A 22628-nucleotide genomic window follows, 5' to 3' on the forward strand; every position below is an offset into this window, starting at 1 on the left:
GTTTTACACTTATTGATCTCAGTTCATCAAATAAATTACGTTTCAGCTAGCAATTAAATGAAATTTATGCATTAAATGCTTTTCCGTTTGTTAGAAAATATTCTGATGAATAGCTAAAGGCGATTGTAATACAATGGAAAAATCGACAAGTGATGAATTGTCCACAGCTGCAGTTGTCAGCTTAAACTAGGCATGGCAACTGCTAATTTGTTAGCATCGAATTACATTTTTGATTTCCGTCTGACTGTTCTATGAAAATCCAATACGACAAAGACTTTACGGACTAATAAGATAGCGAGGTCAACGACCAATAATAAAATAGCGAGGACAACGACCAATAAGTGAAAAGTGGGACCGAATGGGAACAAAATTGAGCCCAAGTGGGACCAAACCCATCCCGGCCATTTATGATGAAGAAGCTTTCGCCGCGTCCGCCCACCCATCCACATCTGGCCATTTTCCCCTTTTTAAACGGGTAAAGTCCACGATGTACAGCCACCAGGCAAAGCGATACCCGAGACTGCCTAAGCATCGTCGGGACCTGCAAATCTGCTCCAGATCCTGATAGCAGAACAGGGTGTGATGGACACCCTGATTCAACAAGTGCTATCAGGAAACGCTACCGTTGGTGACTTAAGACCGTGGGTACCGTTTAACGATCGTGGGTAAACAAGGTTTATGCTGAAAAGCAACAACGGGTTGCCCAATATACGAGTGAATACACCAACGGTAGTCGTACCCTGGAGCAGTTCCTAGAAGCATTAATGTACATAACGCCGGAGCCGATTTAATGCCGCTCTCCAAGTGGTGGTTTGTATTTTATTTGTATTCTATTGTGTTGTGTTGTGTTGTGTTGTGTTGTGTTGTGTTGTGTGGTATTGTATTATATTTGTTTTTTATTTCATTGTATTATTTAGTTTTTTTCTTTTTCGTTGTTTCCATTTTGTTAATGCCGTTCACTGTTGTTTTTTATTGTTGTTGTTGGCTATTCTTTACTGTTGTTGTTGCTGCTGTTGGCTAGTGAAAAATAAAAATCACTATTTAACTTCTTTTTTGTATTGTTTTTTCTGAACTGTTGCTGTCCCATTTGGTATAACGTCACTGTCTGTCATTATGGGCTACAATACACCATTTACAATACCACTGTTGAGAAATCTTTTCTCTATACCTACTCATCACTATCTAAAACTTCCCTTGGTAAAAAAGCACATTATTCCTGGTACGAAAACAACGGTTACGCAACGCCAGCTGCATCCTTTGTTTTTCTCAACGGTGAACAATGGAATCGCAATTAAGCGGTCAAAAGGTCAGCGTCATGCCATACAGCTGCCACAACTCCGGTGGTCAGCTGCTGAAAAGGCTTCAAATTAAAATGGAGTTGACAGCGCGGCTGTTCAGACCAGGCGAAGACGCATAGTACAAATGATTGCGCGACCATCCCGGTTACTTAAAAGCTTTTCGGAGATTTAGGCCACCAGACGCGGAGTTAGGTCAAGAAAAACGTATAAATAAGAGTGAGGAGGGAGGAGGGACACGCAAGCAAGAAAGTTAGCCTTGCAAACGTTTCATACCGCTATCCAGAATTGTATTATTCCCCGTTCTTGATTCAACTGATGGAAATTGAATTAAATTGAATAAAACAACATTCATTGTTTTGGATCGTTATAAATAGAAACACAGTCCACATACAAAAGAGATCTTCAAGTTTGAACAAAAGATTTCTTAACAACCACCATTAATTTAAGCGCTTACATAACAAAATGATTACTTTTCAGATATAAATATAAAACCAGGTAAAATGCGAAGCATTATACATTACATGCGCTTATAGAAAGCTAATCCAATTCCTTCTGCTACTGAAGAAAAATCCAACCATAAGTGACAAAAAAACCTAGTTAACAAAATAACAGTTAACTGTTACAAAAAAGTTGTAATTAACAGCAACAATTATTTATTAACTGAAATGCGTAACTGATTAACACTGAATGCAAAGTTTCATCGTGCTGCGAAATCTAAATTTTATCGCTTTTCTATTATGCTCATACTATTCTTCTTATGTTTCCTATTCATCATTTTTAATTTACATTTAAATAATGGAATTTTCAACAGTAAATCATCTCATTAAATCAAGACAGTAACAATTTTGTGTTATAAGAATCCATGTTATGAAATAGAACCTTTTCGATTACATATCATTACGTCCTGTTATGGTGATGAAATACTTTTGTAATAAAGTTGTACCTGAACATCTATAGTACGAAAATGAAAATCTTGTTTGTAGATTACGTGTTTCTCAAGTAATATTGTAAAATAGCTTTTTATTCATTGCCTGTTTTTATCGTACTGAAAACTGAATCATGCATAGCGTATTATCAAGATTAAATGCAGCTTTCGGTTTTACAATCACAGCACTGAGCATTGTGACAGTTCTTTGCTATCTAACTGTCGCTTTTCGAGATTATAAAACATCTGTTGTTATATCAGCATCGGAGCCAATGCTAACATTTCTTCCAGGTTATACCTCAGGTTTAGAAGGGGATATGGATTTGGCATCTTTCAAATTAAATCTTGAAGCAGATTTTAGTTCAATGTTTGATTGGAATACCAAGCAGTTATTTCTTTATTTGGTCGCTGAATATGCAACTGAGAAAAATCCTGTTAATGAGGTTGTTATTTGGGATAAAATTTTGCAGCGTGGTGATAATCCAGTTGTTAAGCTGAAAGACGCTCGTTTGAAATACTTTTTTGTCGATTATGGAAAAGGCTTGGCCGGAAATCAAAATGTATCTTTGTATTTGAAATGGAACGTTTCACCAAACGCTGGTTTGATGCCTTTTTTTGTTGGAACAGGAATGTACAGCCTTCGATTGCCCACAAAGTATACTTCTAAAAAAGTTGATTTCTAAGCTTGAATGTTTTTTATGGTAATTATAGATATATTGGTCTTTGATAAGCATATTATTTGAATTAAAGTTATTTTTGTTCTCGTATATTTGAATTTGTGTTATTTCCATGAAAAGCTGGTTAACTTTTTTGGATAGTTTTCACTGTTTCATTATATTTTCTTTTACTCTTGATTTTCTGATTGTGATGTGATGAATATTTACATGGCATAATGTTCATTTCTTCATTAATTTCATAAAATATGTTCTTCTGATATGTTAGTATTTAATAAGCGAATTATATGCTCAACAACCTTTGACTGACTTGTTATGATCTAGTGAGAAAATTGTTTCTTACTGTGCATGTAAAAAAATGCATGTTATATTTGTTTCGTAAAACATTTTATGTCAAAGATAAGAAAGAATATATGTAATTTCAGGAGTATAAGGCGTCTATTTTTTCACTATAAGAGTTTCAGACTATAGCAATTCATAAAATACAAAAGCAAACCAGGAACAATTACATCTGAAATAATCATAGGAAAATCATAGAAAGAAGGTATACGAATAAAGTTATTTAGCTACCAGATAGCTCTTGCAAAAATTTGTCCTCTCGTTTGTCTTTTTAACATCCTGTAAATAATGTACATTTTCGGTTATTTAAGTTATGCAATATCATATCCGTTAAAGTGTTCTACCTGGAAATCTTTTTATTTTCACGCATAATTGACTTCTGTTAAATTTTAATTTTTAACTTGCATAATGAGAAAGCGTCAATATTGGTTGCTATAAGTTGCTTTATTGATCAAGAATTGATTTTTCTTTTATAATCTGCTATTTTGAATTTATCTCCTTGTGGATATGAATCGTATGTACCGATTGAAATGTTGTTGGCTAATTTTTGAATTTGAGTTTGAAGTGATTACTTTATTGAAAGTTAAAAGTAAAGCAGATATTTTAAATCACTCATCATTGAATGTTTTTCTTTTCAATGTTTTCGCCATCTAAATGATGACTGCCGTGCATTTAAAATTGTGACGAATCTTTTTTTTAAACTGAAAATTGAGTGTAGCTGTATTCTGATGTTTGGAAGTGGTTGTGGTTCGAATTACCATAAAATTTATTTACAGCTTCATTTTTTGTGTTCTGGTAAAGTAGATTAACAGAGTATTTTCCAAGTCATGAACTTTTCAACATTTCTGTTATCACGATATATCCAGCAGTAAGTAGTTTGTATTTTTTTTTATAAATTGATTCAAAATTATTGCAAAGGATGTAAGTAAATTATTAATAAAGCGGTTCTCGTGTATTAGTTAATCCAATTGTTGTATATTTTGTTTTTCAGAAGTATTCATTTTGTTACTTATTGTTTTTATTTTATAAATTTCTAATTGAAATTTGAAATGCTTTTTGAATGATAAAAGCAGGAAAAGCGAAAACAAGAGAAAACGTTGTAAATAAGTTTACTAAATGAATGAATCGAAGAATTTCATAGCAGATGAATAATTGTTGAGCGTTGAGGGATCAAATAGGTTTGCGGTTCACTTCATTGTTGAGCAGAATAGCTGAGAAGACTGTAGAAATAGTGGAAAATGGATGACGCCAATGTGCAGATACCAGAAGATCATTTTTGGATATTCTTCTGCTGAATATGGAATGCTTGCTGCCAGTGGAATTTTTTGATTCAATTCTGATCTGTTCTGCAGCATCTGTAATAAATCAGGATAGCTAATATGAGCAGTATTCCAAACAAGGCCAACGTGTAAACTGCAATTTCGCCAGGCAAAAGCATTTCAAAAGCTTTTGACAGCTTTTGACTGCGGAGCCAGCTTTAATTTGCTATTGAAATAGTCAGTAGTGGTAAAACAGCGAGGTGTGATTTGTATATATGCAAAGGTGCTTCAAAGAAATTTTTCCAAATTTCCGCCCACGGCTTGGTTGGGAGCAACAAGTTTAGTCGGGTGAGTTTTTCCACGAAACAGCGCTTTGGAATGTTGGCACTTGTTTCCGGGTGCACTTGATTTGGAACCTCCTGACGCGTTCTGTTCAAATTTAGCTGATGTATTTGCGGTTGTTTAGAATAATTTTAAAAATATGATCACAACTGGCTTTAGCTGGACGACGCTTGCAAAGCAATAAATCAGACAAAGGCCTCTGTCGATGAGACTGTTGACGCGGGCAGCTGCGCCAAGGCGCCGCTTTTCGTTCCCCTTGTTTAAGCTCGGTTAGAGATGGAGAGCCGTTTTAAAATTAGCCCCTATCAAAAGCGAAAACAAGCACCCGAGCGCGTGACAAGCAATCAATAAATTTATTCCAAACCGCCACCCACCGCACCATTGGTTTTTTCAATATTCTTGCTAATTTTACTCTGTCAAAAGCTTATGCCATCTTTTAGTAGGCTGGTTAATGCTGGAGAATGATCAACTCAAGTTGATATAAAAGTAGAATAAAAACATAACTTTGAATTTTATAGTGTTATTATAATGCTATATTATTACTTTATGTTTAAAATGTGTATTCAACATTCAAAATCAAAAATTTCGTCAGTCAAATTCATTATTGGGAACCTTTTTTTAACGGCAAGCGTACAATAATACATGCTTATTTTTCCAACTGTAGTTGCCGCTGAAATTGTATGCTCAATTTTTAAAAAATACTGAAATTTCTAAAACGTTGGATATTAATATTTGAATGTTATATAAATATAGATATAATTAATTATGTATATTTAATTTCTTTTTAATGTAGGTAGCGATTATTTTAATTTTCTAAATAATCGTGAAATCTTTAGTTTACTTAAATTTTTTTCCGAATGAGTAGTTTTTTTATGCTATAGTGATGTCTATAAAATAAATTTCAAATAAATGTATTATGATTGAATGTGCCTTTCAAATGCTACCGTTTATAGTACTGAAACTTGAATTTGTTTACAGTAGTCTTCCTTATCAGTGTTTTGCATTTTGCAAAGTTTGCTGTCTTGTTTCTATTATTGTAAGTGCGGCTTTTGAATGTTGTCGCAGGTGCATTTTCCCATGTTTTTGAATTTTTTTCAGATGAATGTATTCATTTTTTGAAGCGCATTGTTTTGTAAATTTGTTAAATTTTTCCTCTTTGTACCAAGATGTAATATGTGAATATGGCGTCATTAATGAATTCATTATTTGTAAATTTTAGAAGCTTTTATTTTTGAAAAATTTTTCATTTGAAAAACATATATTTTTCATGCATTAAAATTTATCAGTAACAAACATTTCAATGGGTCGCTGAGCTCATTCTCATTTTGCAGTTTAAGTTTTTTAGATGCGTAATTATACTTTTATTATATTGCTGCTTTTGAAAGCAGCGTTTGTAAATCCGTTTTACTTGCCCGGTTTGACACCTGTAAACTTTTGTCCCAAAGAGATGGAGAAACCGAATTGCAAGGTTTGAATGAAATTTTAAATTATTTCGGGAGAACATTTTTTTAATAAACAATTTTTAGTCGGATATAAAAGTTTATGTTAATAGACTGAATTCAAAGAACACTATTCTGGATTATGAATATCACGAGTAAATGCTTTGAAAATTTTCATTTGATTGTTGTTTTATAAATTGTTTTTTGTTTTTATCGTTAGCTTTGATTTTTGTTTGGGGAACGAAGATGATGATACGCCCGTGGAAAATCTTGGGCAAGTTTTGTTTGGTGAACGCATTCGTCCTTCACCGTATAAAGTAATATATGTTGATGTTTATGTTAATAATATTTGAACACTGAAAATTAAATAGAATTGTGATATGATTAACGTTGAAATAATTAATTAATTATTAATAAAATTGAAATTTTTGAGCTTTTTGAATTACCGTATTTTGTACAGAATGTTTAGTTTTTTGTAAATTCTTGCATATGTTTTACAAAATTGCGAAAACATCATTTTAAAAGTAAATTCGTTAAATTTATGACTTAAAAGATTATTATATATTTTGAGGAGTGGCATAGATCAGTTGAGAATCTTTGGTATTATCACCAAATAAAATTATATTTTACTAATTTTTAACTTGTTTTTAGATAAATTTTTTGAAAAATGAGACATGCCGTTTACTGTGCAGCAAATTTTACGATCGCAAAGTTGTGACTGATGTTAGAAAACTGCGTCGGCTTAAACATGGAATAACGAAGGGATATTATCATCATTGGTATATATTTATTATATAATTTAAATTAGCAATTTACTGTTTTGGTGACCTTTGATGAAGAAATTTAATGCAAAAAGTTGAGCATTAATTAAAAATACATAAAGGGTGCATGTGATGTATAAGTCAATAAAGTATTCTTCTGTTTTTTTAATTGCACATAAATAACGGTAATTCAAAAATATATTTATCCTGATGTGGTGTAGTATATTGAATAATATTATTATCAAATAATTTTAATTTATATGATTAATTTTAGGATTGTTGACAATTTGCCTGTTACATTTTGCGTTTCGCATGGCGTCTGCTTTAACGGGTTCCCAATGGGTACAACTGCATTGGACATTATTGGTGTAAGTTATTATTAATATGCTATAATAATAACAATATTATTATTTGTCCGAAACATTAGGGATCGTCTGGGAAAAATGGCTACGGTGAAGTTTATTTGTTCAATCATGTTGATTTTATTATTGAATATCGTGATTTGTCTCACGATCCTAATTATTTTGATGATCCAGTTGGTGGTCGAATTATTTCTGTTAAAGTAGTTCCTTCAAGGTATACTTTTATGTGTGAACTTCATTGTTTAGCATTTGTTATTTTAGTCTAAATCATATAAAGGAAGACAGTCTTGACTGTGATAATTCAGAAATGTTGAATCTTAACGACGATTTCCATGATATGAAGATTATATATACTTATTCTGTGAAGTTTATTGTAAGTAATCGGATAATCAAAACTTTAAAGAACAGTGAAGCACTAGCAAACAGAATTTGTTTAAATTGATTTATCTTTTACTGCAGCAAGCACAATTTAATTCAAAAAATTTTTGAATTTGATTTTTTTTAGAAAACCGATATAAAGTGGGCTTCTAGATGGGATTACATATTGAATTCGAAGTCAACAACTAGCATACAGTGGTTCGGGTACAGTGTCAAAAAGCAATATTAAATTATAATGTCATATTGCTGTTTGCAGAAATGTTTTTTTTGATTTAATAATTATGTTTAGTAGTTTATATTTTAGAGTTATTTAAGCAGATAATTGTTTATTTTTCAGAATTACGAATTCAATTTTAATTGTTTTGTTTTTGACTGGTATGATTGGCGTAATTTTCTTGCGGACATTGCGGCGTGACATTTCTCGATATAATCAGTTTGATTCATCCGTAAATATTAAAAATTTAAAATTATGTTTTTTAATTAAAAAAGTTTTTTAGGATGATGTTCAAGAAGAATTCGGTTGGAAGTTGGTGCATGGCGATGTGTTTCGTCCCCCTGCTTGTCGATTATTACTTTCTGTATTTTTGGGAAGCGGTGCTCAAATATTGTGCATGGTTTTTGTAACTTTAGGTAATAGATGTTTTTGTAATTTTTGTTGTTGTTATGAAAATTTATTCAATTGCGTTTTATTTAGTGTTGGCTTGTTTGGGATTTTTATCTCCTGCTAGAAGAGGTGCGCTGATGACCTGCGGGGTGGCGCTTTATGTATGCTTTGGTTTTGTGAACGGATATGTGTCAGCTACTTTTTATAAAGGTTTTTTATAAAAATTATTTTCATATTTGAAATGTTATTTCATTATATTATATTCAGCTTTTGGTGGCACATTATGGAAGAAAAATATTTTTTTGTCGGCTGTGCTTTGTCCCGGGTAATTGTTTTCATTACGGTACAATTTAGCTTAATTAACTGTTTATTCTTCTTTAGCATAATCTTTGCTGGGTTCTTTTTATGCAATATAATTTTGTGGTCGCAAAGTTCCAGCGCAGCAATACCATTCTCAACGTTGTTGTTGCTGCTTTTTTTATGGTTTGGTGTATCCACCCCGCTTACTTATCTTGGAGCTTTTCTTGCATTTCAAAGAAGCGTAAATAAATAATATATAAATTAAAAAAAATTATCTTTTCTTTGTTTTTAATTTATAGCGTTGGTCTTATCCAGTGCGAACGAATCAAATTCCTCGTCAAATACCACCTCAACCATTTTTTTCAAAACCATTGCCTGCAACAGTCATGGCTGGCATATTGCCTTTTGGATCAATTTACGTGCAGATGTTTTTCATGTTCAACAGCCTTTGGTAGGATAGTTGAAATGAATTATTTAAATTTAAATAATTTTCTTCCAGGGCACATTTGACTTATTATATGTTTGGATTTTTGTTTGTTGTCTACTTGATTTTGTTGGTAACAGTTTCTGAAACTTCGATTATCCTTTGCTACTTTCAGTTATGTGGTGAAGTAAGTGTAAAATTTAGGATTTTTATTCAATTTTTTTCTCATTGTTTGTGCTGAAAAATTTAATAGGACTATCGTTGGTGGTGGCGAGCATTTTTCAGCAGCGCTTTTACTGCTTTCTATTTGCTAGCTTACAGCGTCTACTTTTATCTGTACAAATTGACCATTGTTGGCGTGGTGTCGACCGTATTGTACTTTTCTTATTGTTTGATATTTGTATTCATCTTTTTCATTATGTGCGGTAAGTATTGTTGTTGTTGACTGATTTAAAAAAAACAAACAAACAAACAAACAAAATACCTAATGATAGATTTATTTATTTTCAACAGGCACAGTAGGTTTTGTTTCATGCTTTTGGTTCGTGCGTCAAATCTATTCGGTCGTTAAAGTCGATTGAGGAGTCAATTATGGAAAAATTGTTAAAACTATTGTTATTCATATTCTTGTGAGAAGAATTAAGCGAACGACGCGAGTAAATTGATTTGATGGATGAATGAATGAATGAATGAATGAATATTCCCCCCCCCCCACCCACCCCCGAATGACTCGTTTTGTTATTGGTTATGTCGATAGTGATAATAGGATATTTATTATTACAATGTGTTCGTAATTAATCTTTTGAAAAGAAAATGTTTAAAACGAAAATATTGCAAAGTGAAGAAAAGAAAACATGACAAAAGAACAAATTATTACATTTGCTTTGCTCTTTGGAGTTCGAAGCGTAAATATACAACATATTAACGAAAAACGGTCGTATTTATTTGATTTTAAGAATTATTGAATATGCTCATCGAACTGAAATTCGACTTTATTAAAAAAATTAAAAGTGTATGCTATTTATATAGTAAATTCTAATGAAATAAATATTTTTCTTTAAATTGGATTTTTTGAAGAATAAGATAAAAGTATTAAGTAATTGTATGTAACTTGTCAATTACTGTAATTTACAAAGTTGTCTGTCGTCGTTGGTATGTTTGATTTTTTAATTTAAGAATTTTATATCATTAGGTAGTTTCTTTATTTTCTACTATTGAATTTAAGAACCAATAACCATTAACCCTAACTTGTTGTTAAGTCCTTTTTTGATGTACAAGTAAAAAGTATATCACACAATGCTTAACACCTAGAAATGTTGATTTGTCTGCAAATAAAAACTAACTTTAATAAAAGTTTGTAAGAAAGTTTCAATTTAAAAATTTGAAACTGCTATGTTTATTTTCCAGCATTTATTCTACCGTAATGTTGCACAGTTGTGGAAAATTATAATAATGAAAAGTGCAAAACATTTTTTCATTATTTCAAATTATGTTTATAAATATTTTATTTTAAATAAAAAATACAGTTACTTTGATTAAATAAGGTTTGGATTAAAAGTGACATAATTTTAGAAGTATGTACTTGAAATTTTTTTTGCTTACTGTTAAATGCTTTTCTTTGAAAAAAGTGGATTGTTTGTTTTCATCACTCCTTAATTTACGGTCTTCAGTATTAGTAGTGCGACTGCATTTTAAAATCATTTGATCTCATTCTACTCCTTTCATCATATACAATAATTACTTTCAATTTATTCATTTATAATCAAGTTTTAATGCTATATATATGTATAATTTTTTTAGTATTTCTGTGATGCAGTTTGTTGCAAATAATGGTTATTATTTTATTGATAATTTCTTCCCATTTGCATTTTTGATAATAAGTGACATAAACTTACGCTAATAATTTTTTCATCATAAAATGTATGTGACTCATCAATTCATCACTTTACACGTGCGTATGACAGTTCTTTGATAATAAATTTTCTAATCCGAGTAATGTTTTATTTCATCGTTTTTATTTTAGTAGTGCTAGAGGATTTATATAAATATTTACTTGTAAATGTTCTAGCGTTTAAAACGTGTAACTGCAAATTTGTCCTTTTATTTATTTTTCAGTCATTTCACTGAAGTAATCTCCACTCGCTATGACAGAATTTAAGAATGAAGACCCTATGGACTTTGTGGTAGTGTGAAATTTATCTTAATTTTAAATTTATTAATTGAAATGAATTTCCTGAAAATTATAAACGGACTGTTATGTTAATTTAAATTCATTTACTATTTAGGGATCCAAACTTGTGATCCCTGTTATGCTGCCTTGTACAACAGAATCGCAACTCACTGATTTGTGCAAACCTTATGGCACTATTTGTCATCAAATGTTGGTACCAAGTGCTGATCAAAAATCATCTTTGGGTTTGATATAAAAACTGAATGCATTTTTATTATTATAAAATTAATATTATATTATAGGAATAGTGGGATTTTGTGAGTTTAATGCTGCGGATATTGCTGTAACTGCGCTTGCATCTGTTGGAACAGTTGCATTTTCAGTTTATTTCGTAATATGTTGAAGTTTTTTGCATTTCGTAGTAATTTTTTGACTGTTTTTTTGGTACAGAGAAAAGGCGTTCCGCAGCGATGTTCAGCATTTTCAAAGGCGAGCATTATTTATTATATAATGATTTCACATTTAAAATTAATTTAATGTTGTTAAAATTTAATACATCGAAGAACAATAGAACCGCGCAAGGCAGTTTTTGTTATTGAAATTAATGAATTCAATCTAATTTCAAGTTGTATTAATATTATTGTAGAAGGAAATTCTTAAATGAATCTATTTATTAGAAGAACTTAATATTAGAATAAATTAACTATTAATTAATTTCAAACTACTTTTTTATATTATTTTTTCTTTGAGCAGTTTTTGGTTTTATTGCATAGCAATATAACAGAATGGTGTTTTAAATCAATTTTAGTTATTTTTGTGTTGTTCTATAAATTTCAGTTATTGTGAAATTGTTTTTTACAGAGAGAAGCAACGAGCGCGATTGTGGTGAAGGATCAGGTCGAAGAAACGAATGTAGAATCATGTCATAAGCGTTTGAATAAATTGAGAGTATGTTTTTGCTGCAATTTTAGCAGTTTATTTTTTAATGAAAATATTTTGGTAAAGCAACCGAAAACAAGCAAAGTTTGATTACGTTTCTTAAACTTTGTTGGCTGCATTATTTATTACCTTATTAGTAATAATAATATAATATTATAACGTTTGTTATTTAAAAGATTTTTTTACAATTCAATGTAGTAGCGTTGATATTATAGGGGAGGAGGGCGACTTAGTCAAATTTTTGTTTTCACTAAATAACTTATGTTCATTGGTTTCAGCAAGATTTTGTTTGCATTCAGTTAAACGATTGCTGAGTGATAAATGAGATTATGATAATTTCCAAAGACAATTTTATCGACAAATTTTTTTCTGAAAAACGACATGTTGTGAAAAATAATGTTTATATTGATCTTATAACTTTAAAGTTTCATCACAAACGCACTATGTTTGTGTATTCTCCCTCCCCTGTATGTTTCCTGCATCAACGCCATTGATTCAATGCACGTGTGTTGAACTGGAAAACTGTATAATATTGTAATTGCAATTGTTCTTTTAATCATGAGCCTTGTTGTTAGATATGAATGAATATTCTATTTATAACGTAAGTGGTGGTATTGATGCTGTTGATATTTGATGAACTTCATATGATAATTTGAATAAGCATTAAAAATTTTTAACATAAACAGATGACACGTGTATTAACCAATGCAACTTAGTTTGAATAATTGTAATGATATTTTAGAGACGGTGCGCAGTATTTGAATATATGGTTGACATGGTGAGTGTGATCTTTTGTTGAACAGCATTAATTTTATTTATTAATTTCAGCTGGACAAAATGTCTAGAACTATTCTTTATGAAACGACTTCAAAGATGAATGATTTTGATATCGGTGAGTAATAACAATTGTACTGTACTAGTCATGAAGGCTGATTTTGTATCTGAAGGATCTTTTAAACTAATCTTCAAATAATTGAAATATTATTTATAATAATAATAATAGTAATGTTATTTATTATTTAGCTGTCCAGAATAGACATTTTGTTCAGAACAATATGAGTTATTTGTTTATAGATTACCGCCGCTTCAAAAGTAATGAAGTACTGGTACCGAATCGGGGTTCCACATATGCAGTAAACGTAGCGAATGAAATGGAAGATTCTTCTGAAAACATTTCTGCCAAATTTCCGTACATGTATGATTTACTGGGACTTAAATTTCCATTAGATTCCGCTGAAAAGTAATATGTTGCTCTTTTCACATGGCAATTATTTCGTTTCCATTAAATTACTTATATATGTATGATTTTCATTTCACCAGTTTATGAAACATTTGAATAGTGTGAAAAATGAGTAATATCTTATGCAAATATTTACTTTTTTAATCTGTTGATTGCATTGTTGTATGATTTTGTTGAGCGCAATGCAATAATTAATTTAATGTACTTATGGAAAATTTTTATGTTACATTTCTCGCAAAGTTAAATAGAAATGTGTCACTTCGTCGTTCTGATGATAGAGAACCATTTGAATTCAGATGTATAAATATAATTTGTATAAGCTGTATCGGCATTATTTTTACAGGTAAAAAGTTGATAAAGTTTCAACAACAAACTAAAAATAACATTTAAATTATATGTGAAATCATAAATTAAAAGTTGATACTGTAGGTGTTGAGAAATCTTGTCAAACCACCTTCTAATTATAAGCTAAATTCGCGCGAACGAAAACAACTCTGACCTGATGACATTCCACCCCGATGTTTTTCTCAAACGGTGAACAATGGAACCACAATAAATCTGTCTAAAGGTCAGCGTCTACACCATAGAGCTGTCACAACTGCGGTGGTCAGCTGCTGGTAACGCATAACGTTGAAATGGCCTGAAAACGCGGGTGCTCAGACCAAAGCTACCTAAGCCAGCCACATAGATGGACAACAGTCGAAATTCCACTAATTAATTGACAGAACCAGGGGGTCTAACCGAACGAGATGCGCTGTCAGATCACTGTCTCCGGTATAAGTATAAGCGAAGAAGCTGGAAAAACATACACGCGAGAAATTTGCGATCAGAACACTTCAACTGTTCATTCGTTGCTGTCTCATTACCTAGCCTTTGGTTGAACTGAATAAATTTTAATTAAACAGCATAGATTGCTTTCAATCGTTTATAATTAGAAACATACAGTCCACTTGGAAAAAGGGATCTTCAAGTTTGAATCGAAGATTTCTGAACAGTAGGTTGTTTAATTGAATGATAAGAGAAATGTTAATAGCAAACATAATCAGGCAAAAGTATCTACGAGCGAGTTTTAAAAATATTAAATATTATAAAAAGTTGAAGTACGTTTTATTTTATTTTATTTAAATCATAAGCATTAAAAAATTATCTTCATTATCTGTTCATTATTTCTGTACCTTCTGGCAAACTACTGTATCCAGTGTATAATTAATATTCTCCTCATAAATAAAATTACACAATGATGAAAAATATATGATCATTGGAAATGTGTAGAAATGTTTTTAAATTATTTTAAAATTATGTTATTAAAAGAAAATTTTTTAACAATGGATACTGTAATTCATCTTAATTATCTTTAGGCTAGAGTACCGTGTGCTTGATTGTTCAGTAATTTTAGTTGCGGTATGTAAATTTATTCATTTATTGATAAAAAAAGTTTATACTGAATATGTTATTCTGTGCTAATGGAGTATTGTATTTATTTTTTTTCTTTAGTTATGACCGTTGACATTCTGACGACGAATGTGCGTACTCAGCGAGTTGCCGCGCACAGCCATGTCAAAGGACTTGGTCTTGAAACTGACGGCAGAGCAAAACAGATTGGTAGTGGATTTGTTGGCCAAGTCGAAGCGCGTACTGCTGCTGGTGTAATCGTGGACTTGGTGAAAATGAAACGAATGGCCGGCAGGGCAGTTTTGTTGGCTGGTCCACCAGGAACTGGGAAGGTTAATATTTTAGCATTAAAAATTGAAAAGTTTATTTCTGGACAAATATAGATTATATTAATACAAATAATCTAAGCTATTTTAGTTTTGTTTGTGCAAAAAAGTTCGATATAATTTTTGTTTATTTTTTATTTGAAAAGTTTTAATGTTTTTATAACAGAAATTGTTAATTTTCGAAATGTTGCGTTATTCTTTTTTTCACATTTAATTAGACTGCTATTGCTTTGGCAATAGCACGTGAACTGGGAAGTAAAGTACCGTTTGCTCCCATGGTAGCTTCGGAAGTATATTCTATGGAAGTGAAGAAAACTGAAGTTTTGATGGAGAACATACGTCGTTGCATAGGTAAAAAGATGCAAAATGAAAAACAACAAAGTCATTCACTTAGTTATTCATATTATATATTTATTTGTTATTTATTTATAGGTCTTCGAGTTAGGGAAGTGAAAGATATATACGAAGGTGAAGTGACAGAAATAACGCCTGTAGAGTCTGATCATGCTATGTCAAGTAAAGATATTAATAGCTGAATTATAATATTTAATGAAATGTAAATTTATTTCAAGGTTATGAAACAAGATTGACAAATTTGACTGTTGGATTACGAACTACGAAAGGTTGCACGCAACTGAAGTTAGATCCCACACTGTACGACGTTTTCTTGCAGCAGCGTATAGAAGTTGGTGACGTTATTTACATTGAAACCAACAGCGGAGCAGTGAAGGTGAATTTTTTTTTATTAATTTTCTTCCCATTTTTGCTCGAAGCTTTAAGTAAGCTGATATTTCAGAGAGTTGGTCGTTGCGATGTGTATGCTACGGAAACAGACTTAGAAGCCGAAGAATTTGTGCCACTTCCCAAAGGCGAAATTAGAAAGCAGAAAGAATTTGTTCAAGATGTTACTTTGCATGATTTGGATACAGCAAATGCTAAGCCAAGTGTAAAGTTTTTTTCATTTCTTTGTTGGTTTTAAATAAAACTTATGTATGTTTTTTCAAGGGAGGGCAAGATGTGCTTACGTTGATGGCCCAGTTAATTAAACCGAAAAAGACTGAAATTACAGGTAAGCGTTAAACAACGGAATAATTGTAGTAGTATTTTTACATTAATTTATTTAGAAAATCTTAGAAAAGAAGTAAATGCATCTGTCAATCGATACATTGAACAAGGCATTGCTGAGTTGGTTCCAGGTGTGCTGTTCATTGATGAAGCTCACATGTTGGACATGGAATGTTTTACATATTTGCATAGAGTGATTGAATCAAGTTTTAGTCCAATTGTTATTTTGGCTACTAATAGAGGCTTTTCTAAAATAAGGTTTGTTTGTTTTTTTCAATGTTTATTTTGTAAAATACGCAATTTTTTAGTGGAATTGATATGAAATCATAGAAACGGTTCAATACATTCAGATCAGTTCGAAAAATTATTTATTCATATTATTCTCAGCTGAAATAATGTTTAAGAATGTGTTTTCATGTTTAAGAACAATTCTAAGACCATTTTGTAAATTTGTAAATATGTAAATTTTTCTTACCTTAAACCATAAATTAAAATTTTTATTCCTCTTTGATATTTTATATGTTGACTGTTTTCTTTTTAGAGGAACAGAAATAGTTTCAGCACATGGCATTCCGCAAGATCTGCTCGAGCGATTGTTGATTGTTAAAACTTTACCGTATGGTTTGCAGGAAATTTTGGAGGTTTGCTGTTTGATATAAATTTTAATTTTAATACTTAAAAAATTGTTTTTCAGATTGTTAAAATCAGAGCGAAAGCGGAAAATGTTAATATCACTGGAGAAGCTTTGCAAAGTTTGGCTGAAATTGGTTATCGAGCTTCGCTGAGGTATTTTGAATTATCAAATCAATTATTTTTACATTTGAAAAAAAGTACATGTCTGTATGTGTTTGTGAATTGCAGTTATTTGAATGATAATTTATCTTTTGCGGTACTTTGAATGCAGCAGTTTTGAAAATTAACGAGTAACATTTATTTAGATATGCTTTGCAGCTGCTGACTCCTTCGAGAATATTATCTGAATTAAATGGCAAAAGAGAAGTATCAATTGGCGATGTGCATGATTCGCAGAAATTATTTATTGATGCAAAAACATCAGCCGCAGAATATAGCGGATTTACAAGTGAATCCTATTAAATTTTATTTTTCGAATATGGGAATTAAAGTTTTGTGTTGAAAACAGAAATTTCTTTTCTCTGCTTCAATTAATGATAATTGGAAAATTGTTTTCCAAAAATTGAACAATGTTTTACTTTTATTATTAATCTTGTAATTAATATAAAGAAGGGAAAAAAGCATATTTTAGAATGTGGCAGCAAAGTTTCGTGGCATTTCGGTTGTTCAATTGTGCTATTATTCGTCCACGATGTTGCTGCAGTAGTAGACAACTACGGGAAATTGAAAATCGCTTGTTCATGGTAAATTCTGTAGAATCGGCGTGTGAAAGTGATTTTCCCACGGAAAAAATTGCAAAAGAAGATTTTGAGACGAATCGGCAATTTTTGCCTGCTTATAATTCAAAGTACAAACCGAGACGGTATTTTCGTTCTTACACTTTGGCTCCGTTTGTTAATGATTCAGAATTGTTGCGCAATTTTGTCGAAATTGGAGTTGATTTGTCGAAATTGGAATCCCGCTCGAATGCGGTTGATTTTCTCGTCAAACTCGATTGGAAAAACGATGTACAACCGATGCTTCGTTTTCTGGTCTTGAACGGTATTCCATTGGAAGAAATTGGCCAATATCTAACCCGTAATCCTTGGATATTTCAACAAAATTTACAACATCTCTCAGATAGGATCGGATATTTGAAATCGAAAGCATTCACCGTTGACGCGATTGCTCACATCATCAACAAGGCCAGATATTGGTTGAATTTCGATATTCAAACAATCGACTCTCGGTTAGGTTGGCTGCAAATTAATTTCAAGCTTACTGGCGATGAAGTGCGGGATGTTGTTACCAAAGAGCCAAAGTTGATCACTTTTGGTACCGGATACGTGCAGGTATTTCGATTGTATTATTTTTTATTTGTCTTTTGTAAATTTTTAATCTTTTTTTTCTATTTTAGAGATTGCAATTCACATTTGGACAAGAAATGGGTTTTACAAAAATTCAAACGAAACAATTGCTAATTAAAGATCCGAAATTATACATTACTTGTATGCTTGTTGTTATTTTTAGAATGTTTATTGATTTCATTAATGCTAAATTTATATATATATAGATAGATCAGTTTTGATGAAAAGTTTTGATTATTTGCACAATGTGGTTGGCTTTTCTCATGAGACAATTTTAAGCTGGCCGCGTTGCTTACGTGAATCAAGTTACAAAGCAAGGGCGAGGCATCAGTTTTTGAAACGTTTAAAAAGAGATCAATTCGACCCACAACGTCCGAATTATGTCACTGTTGAAGCGATGCTTTCCGGCGATGATGGTGAGTTTTGTGCACGAGTGGCCAAATGTCCCGAAGCGGTGTATAATGAATTTTTGAAGCAGTTGTGAACAAAACTGCAAATTATAAATTCACAGTTGTCGTTTCATATTTGCAACTTTGATATCTTGAATATGTTGCAGTTGTTTATTATGATTTTTATCTTAAATTTGATTTAAACCATAACGAAATCTTTTTTGTTTTGGAAAATTTTCTTCCTAGCTGTAATATGAAATAGGCCAGTTGATCATCTTTGATTGAACTGAAACTTTTTGACAAGCTGGTCAGTGTATGTCCTAATTTTGTGCCTGACCGGACCATTTGTTGTGACCACTGGTAAGATTAGGAACAAATTTCCGACCTCATTTGCTGCAATTTCATATAAAACAAGCATCTGAGAAATTTTGCAGCTGTGAAAGTATACAATAATGCTTTTTCACAGACTTTCAACCGCCAGTTTAATTTTGCTTATTTCATTGTTGGTCACTTTAACACTAGCCGGAAGTGATGTGAATAATTATTTGGTCGGTGCTCCGGTGGTTGATTGCCAAGATACGTCGATCAGCATTACATTCAGTACGGCAAAACCGTTCACCGGTCGTGTTTATGTCAAAGGGCTGCAAGAGGATGATCGGTGTTCACGCAGCTATGCCGGCAATAGTGAACAGCGAAAATTCACCATCATGGTCAATCAGGGTGATTGTAGTATGCAAAGACAGCGGGTTAGCGGTGGTTCGCTGGAAGGGATGATGTTTTCAATGGTCATTGTGGTCAGCTTTCACGGCACATTTGAAACAATGAACGACAAAGCATTCCGTTCAGTTTGCTTTTTCAGAAACATCAAACGTGTGACCAATTTTCTGGACGTCAGCATGCTTCCCACTACTGAGCTGATGGACACTGGCAAAATGCCCGATTGTTCGTATACGATTCGCAAAGATTCACCCACTGGTCCGGTGATTCGTTATGCCGAAGTGGGCGATCGTCTTTTTCACGTTTGGGAATGCGAAGACGATGGTCAAGGTTTGCTGGTCCACTCGTGCTGGGTGTCCGACGGTAGGGGTAGTCGATTTGAATTGCTTGACATTGATGGTTGTGCTATTGATCCGGTCATACAGCCGGACATTCGATATGAAAAGTCGCTAACCAGAGCTTACGTCGAAACTTGGGCTTACAAATATTCTGACACGTCGGTATTGGACTATCAGTGCATAGTGGAACTTTGCAAAAAATCACAAGGAGAATGCGACACGATGACGCCGCCTAGATGCGTTCGTTCCAAACGTGCTTCTGCAAATGTTGGCAACAAGCAGCTTCGTTTGCATGCCAATCGTCAGAGACGTCATGTGGTTCACAATTCTGACAGACAGTTTGATTTGTTGGCTGATGTCCGCGTCATGGATTCATTGGTTGTTGATCAAGAATTTGGAAACGTACCCAAATCAATCATCGACAAGCTCAACCGTGTCAACAGTGGCGTCGTTCGCAATGCAACGGCTTCGGATCTCGGCGATCGGCTGTGCTTAAGTGCACCGGCTGTCGGCTTTTTGCTCACTTTGATCGTCGCGTTGTTCATAGCCGCTTCTACGACAAGCCTACTTTTATTTACAAGGCGTGGTGATGCTGATTTGAAGTAGGTAGTTGATTAATTATTTATTTAGTAATTTTTATTCTTCTCTTCTGATCGAGCCTTTGATGTCACTGCTGTGCTGATGTGAACAAATTGCACATTTCATTCATATATTCAGTTCATTGTTTTTGTGCAAAAATTAAATTCTCACAGCTAACAATTAATTAATTAAACTATTTACATATATACTGCTAAGTAATACAGTTACATTTTCAACAAAATGTGGGAACAGTGTGTTCAAAAAACAATGGGAAAATGTTAATCAAAAAATTGTTTTCTAAACCAAACAATACTAGCAACAAAAATGTACAATATTTCTGTCAATTTGAAATGCAATAAACTCGAATGCTGTTTTTAAAATTTTAATTTAAAAATGAAAACAAATACTCTTATGTTATAATATATTTTGAGATTGATATTTTAAATTTAATTAATTGCACAAAAAAGTAAAATGAATAATAAAAATATATAGTAAAATGAAATACAATATATATTATAATAATAAAAGGAAAAAAGTTTACAAGTGCAACATTACTTCTGAAGTAAAGGAACGAAGATTCAAAATGGCACTTAATGATCACATTACTGTATTTAGTATTTGGTGTGCTTTAAAGTAATTTCAACTGAAATGTAATGTTGTTGTATTATTATTTGACGGATGTTTCCCATTAGTGGTTGACTGACCTAATTTGTTAAATCACTGATAAGAAGCTGATCATTTTACTAGCAATCAGGTTAATTGACTAAGGTACAGGGGAATACTGCGACCTATCAAGCAAGGTTCGACTTTCTACCTTTCGAAAATTATATTGCAGTTTCCTTGAATTCCTATATGATTTTTGTTTGTACTCTGTGTGAGAACGGTGTGTAGAAGCAAAACAATGCAAATAATTGTATTTTTCAGAAATAGAATAAGTTTGAACAATAAAAAAACGGACATTATTCCGTTTCATATTGTCATTGCCACTGAAATGCAAATTCTCCCTATTCTGAAATTGTCACTTACAAAGCTTTGTTGCTTCGATGGCTAGAAGACGCAGAAGAACAATGACTGCAAAACTGAAATCGATTAGACAAATTACTGTTATTGACAATTCACACAGATAGCTAAGAAATTAAAATATATTCAGTGACTTGAATTTACAGTTTTCAAATTCCCGTGAGCAACAGCAGCATTTATTATCAATACAACATGTATTCAATAAAAAGTGTCCCATAAAATTATTTGAACCTTCCAAAATCCATACTGTACAAGGGAAATTTACCAACTTATGTAGTATTTAAAATAGTAGAATGCTATCTTATGAAAAGTCATAGTTCGTCCTAGACATATTGTAATGATAAATATTTGGATAAATAAAACCTACAATTAAAAGTTATCAATGTAAAATTCAAAGCGTATGATAATTGTTTATCTGTAAAATTCAAAATTAAGCAAAATCAAAATTAAAAAATACGCATTTAAAAATTTTAAAATTAAAAATAAATATGAAAATTTAATTTATGAAATTAATTTTTGGTGAGTTATATTGTACTATTTCTGTGATTCACAACAAAGAAGAAAATTTGAATAAATTATCATAAATATATTTTATATTGTATTTTAAAAATTATACTGGTTTTAAAGGATTTAAATTTAATTAAAATGAAATTAATTTGGCAAAAATGACGTACTATTAGGTCATTTATTTTTCTTTGTTTTCTTTTATTTACCTGCTTATCATAACCTACAGTATTATCCTGAGTTGGCAGTTATTGTTATCTTTGCCTCGTTATGTTTCGAAAGTAACTTTTCATATTTGTTCGGAATGAGTAAATAACTGTAAAGGTAAGGTATCTTTCTGCCGATATTATCAAGACATCGCTCTTACGCTGTTTGAAATTCTTCCTTATTTCTTCACGCGCTGAACATTTAGTTTATAATTATTGATTTATGTTTCTTTTTTGTTTTCTCATATTCTTACTCATATTTGTCTTCTTTAACTTTTTACGTTATTTTTATTTTTTTATTTTTGTAACTTAACTTCTAGTTGAGGTTATTTTTCTCAATATTATCATTTTGGCGCAAATTGTAGTGTTTTTATTGATGCACGCTATGAGGAACGCAACTGTTAGTTTCGGTTTTCATCCGATAATTGGTATGTAAACAGTTGAGTTTTGATGCTCATGAATAAGTGTTTCTGCGTAATTGTGAAGTGTGTTAGCGATTTATTTTCTAACATGCATTTTTTGAAAACTCAGACTTTGTCTTTGAACAGTATTTCAGTGCTTGACTATTTGAATATGGAAATGCATTTTTAATCTTTCAGTCTTGCGCGCCTGATTGAATTGGCTTATTTTCTGTTTTACTTTTAAATTTATGATTTAGA

At 31.8% G+C, this 22628-nt stretch overlaps 4 protein-coding genes across 4 annotated transcripts; all 4 read left to right on the top strand.

The window, feature by feature from the left end:
- Positions 1 to 558: 558 nt before the first annotated feature.
- Positions 559 to 2906, top strand: Tsp_09262 (signal peptidase subunit superfamily; the record flags this gene model as incomplete). Its single annotated transcript, XM_003375636.1, has 3 exons — positions 559 to 661; positions 1776 to 1793; positions 2389 to 2906. Coding segments are annotated over 3 exons (639 nt in total), but the record flags the coding sequence as incomplete, so codon positions are not given.
- A 2573-nt stretch (positions 2907 to 5479) lies between these two features.
- Tsp_09263 (putative endomembrane protein 70) lies at positions 5480 to 9676 on the top strand. Its single transcript, XM_003375637.1, has 18 exons — positions 5480 to 5515; positions 6183 to 6305; positions 6364 to 6431; positions 6497 to 6593; positions 6928 to 7055; positions 7312 to 7405; positions 7465 to 7613; positions 7661 to 7772; positions 7905 to 7981; positions 8115 to 8223; positions 8275 to 8407; positions 8472 to 8591; positions 8649 to 8706; positions 8763 to 8922; positions 8981 to 9108; positions 9181 to 9292; positions 9427 to 9530; positions 9619 to 9676. Exons 1-18 carry the CDS (start codon positions 5480 to 5482, stop codon positions 9674 to 9676), a joined length of 1866 nt encoding a protein of 621 aa, XP_003375685.1.
- A 283-nt stretch (positions 9677 to 9959) lies between these two features.
- Tsp_09264 (hypothetical protein) lies at positions 9960 to 12304 on the top strand. The gene is made up of 7 exons (XM_003375638.1): positions 9960 to 10042; positions 10906 to 10937; positions 11129 to 11160; positions 11391 to 11520; positions 11578 to 11657; positions 12137 to 12223; positions 12281 to 12304. The coding sequence occupies exons 1-7, from the start codon at positions 9960 to 9962 to the stop codon at positions 12302 to 12304; spliced, it is 468 nt and encodes a 155-aa protein (XP_003375686.1).
- Positions 12305 to 13051: 747 nt separating this feature from the next.
- Tsp_09265 (conserved hypothetical protein) lies at positions 13052 to 21290 on the top strand. The gene is made up of 15 exons (XM_003375639.1): positions 13052 to 13106; positions 13289 to 13454; positions 14360 to 14448; positions 14949 to 15178; positions 15391 to 15523; positions 15745 to 15902; positions 15969 to 16118; positions 16242 to 16495; positions 16779 to 16878; positions 16932 to 17023; positions 17502 to 18201; positions 18267 to 18357; positions 18423 to 18672; positions 19072 to 20262; positions 21164 to 21290. The coding sequence occupies exons 1-15, from the start codon at positions 13052 to 13054 to the stop codon at positions 21288 to 21290; spliced, it is 3786 nt and encodes a 1261-aa protein (XP_003375687.1).
- Positions 21291 to 22628: the final 1338 nt, after the last annotated feature.

This window comes from Trichinella spiralis (genome assembly GCF_000181795.1).
Source record: "Trichinella spiralis strain ISS 195 chromosome Unknown Scfld5, whole genome shotgun sequence".
Taxonomy (NCBI): Eukaryota; Metazoa; Nematoda; class Enoplea; order Trichinellida; family Trichinellidae; genus Trichinella; species Trichinella spiralis.

Bases quoted from the DNA above. Each gene is read 5' to 3' on its own strand.
- Tsp_09263 (XM_003375637.1), top strand. From the start codon at position 5,480: ATGCTTATTTTTCCAACTGTAGTTGCCGCTGAAATT. The intron at 6,432-6,496 runs GTAAATGCTTTG...TTTTATCGTTAG, and splicing joins CTGGATTATGAATATCACGA to CTTTGATTTTTGTTTGGGGA. The intron at 9,293-9,426 runs GTAAGTGTAAAA...GCTAGCTTACAG, and splicing joins ACTTTCAGTTATGTGGTGAA to CGTCTACTTTTATCTGTACA.
- Tsp_09264 (XM_003375638.1), top strand. From the start codon at position 9,960: ATGACAAAAGAACAAATTATTACATTTGCTTTGCTCTTTGGAGTTCGA. The intron at 10,043-10,905 runs GTATTTATTTGA...TAATTTTTTTAG, and splicing joins CATATTAACGAAAAACGGTC to TATTTCTGTGATGCAGTTTG. The intron at 10,938-11,128 runs GTTATTATTTTA...TTTTTATTTTAG, and splicing joins GCAGTTTGTTGCAAATAATG to TAGTGCTAGAGGATTTATAT.
- Tsp_09265 (XM_003375639.1), top strand. From the start codon at position 13,052: ATGTCTAGAACTATTCTTTATGAAACGACTTCAAAGATGAATGATTTT. The intron at 15,524-15,744 runs GTAAAAAGATGC...ATTTATTTCAAG, and splicing joins GAACATACGTCGTTGCATAG to GTTATGAAACAAGATTGACA. The intron at 16,879-16,931 runs GTTTGCTGTTTG...ATTGTTTTTCAG, and splicing joins GTTTGCAGGAAATTTTGGAG to ATTGTTAAAATCAGAGCGAA.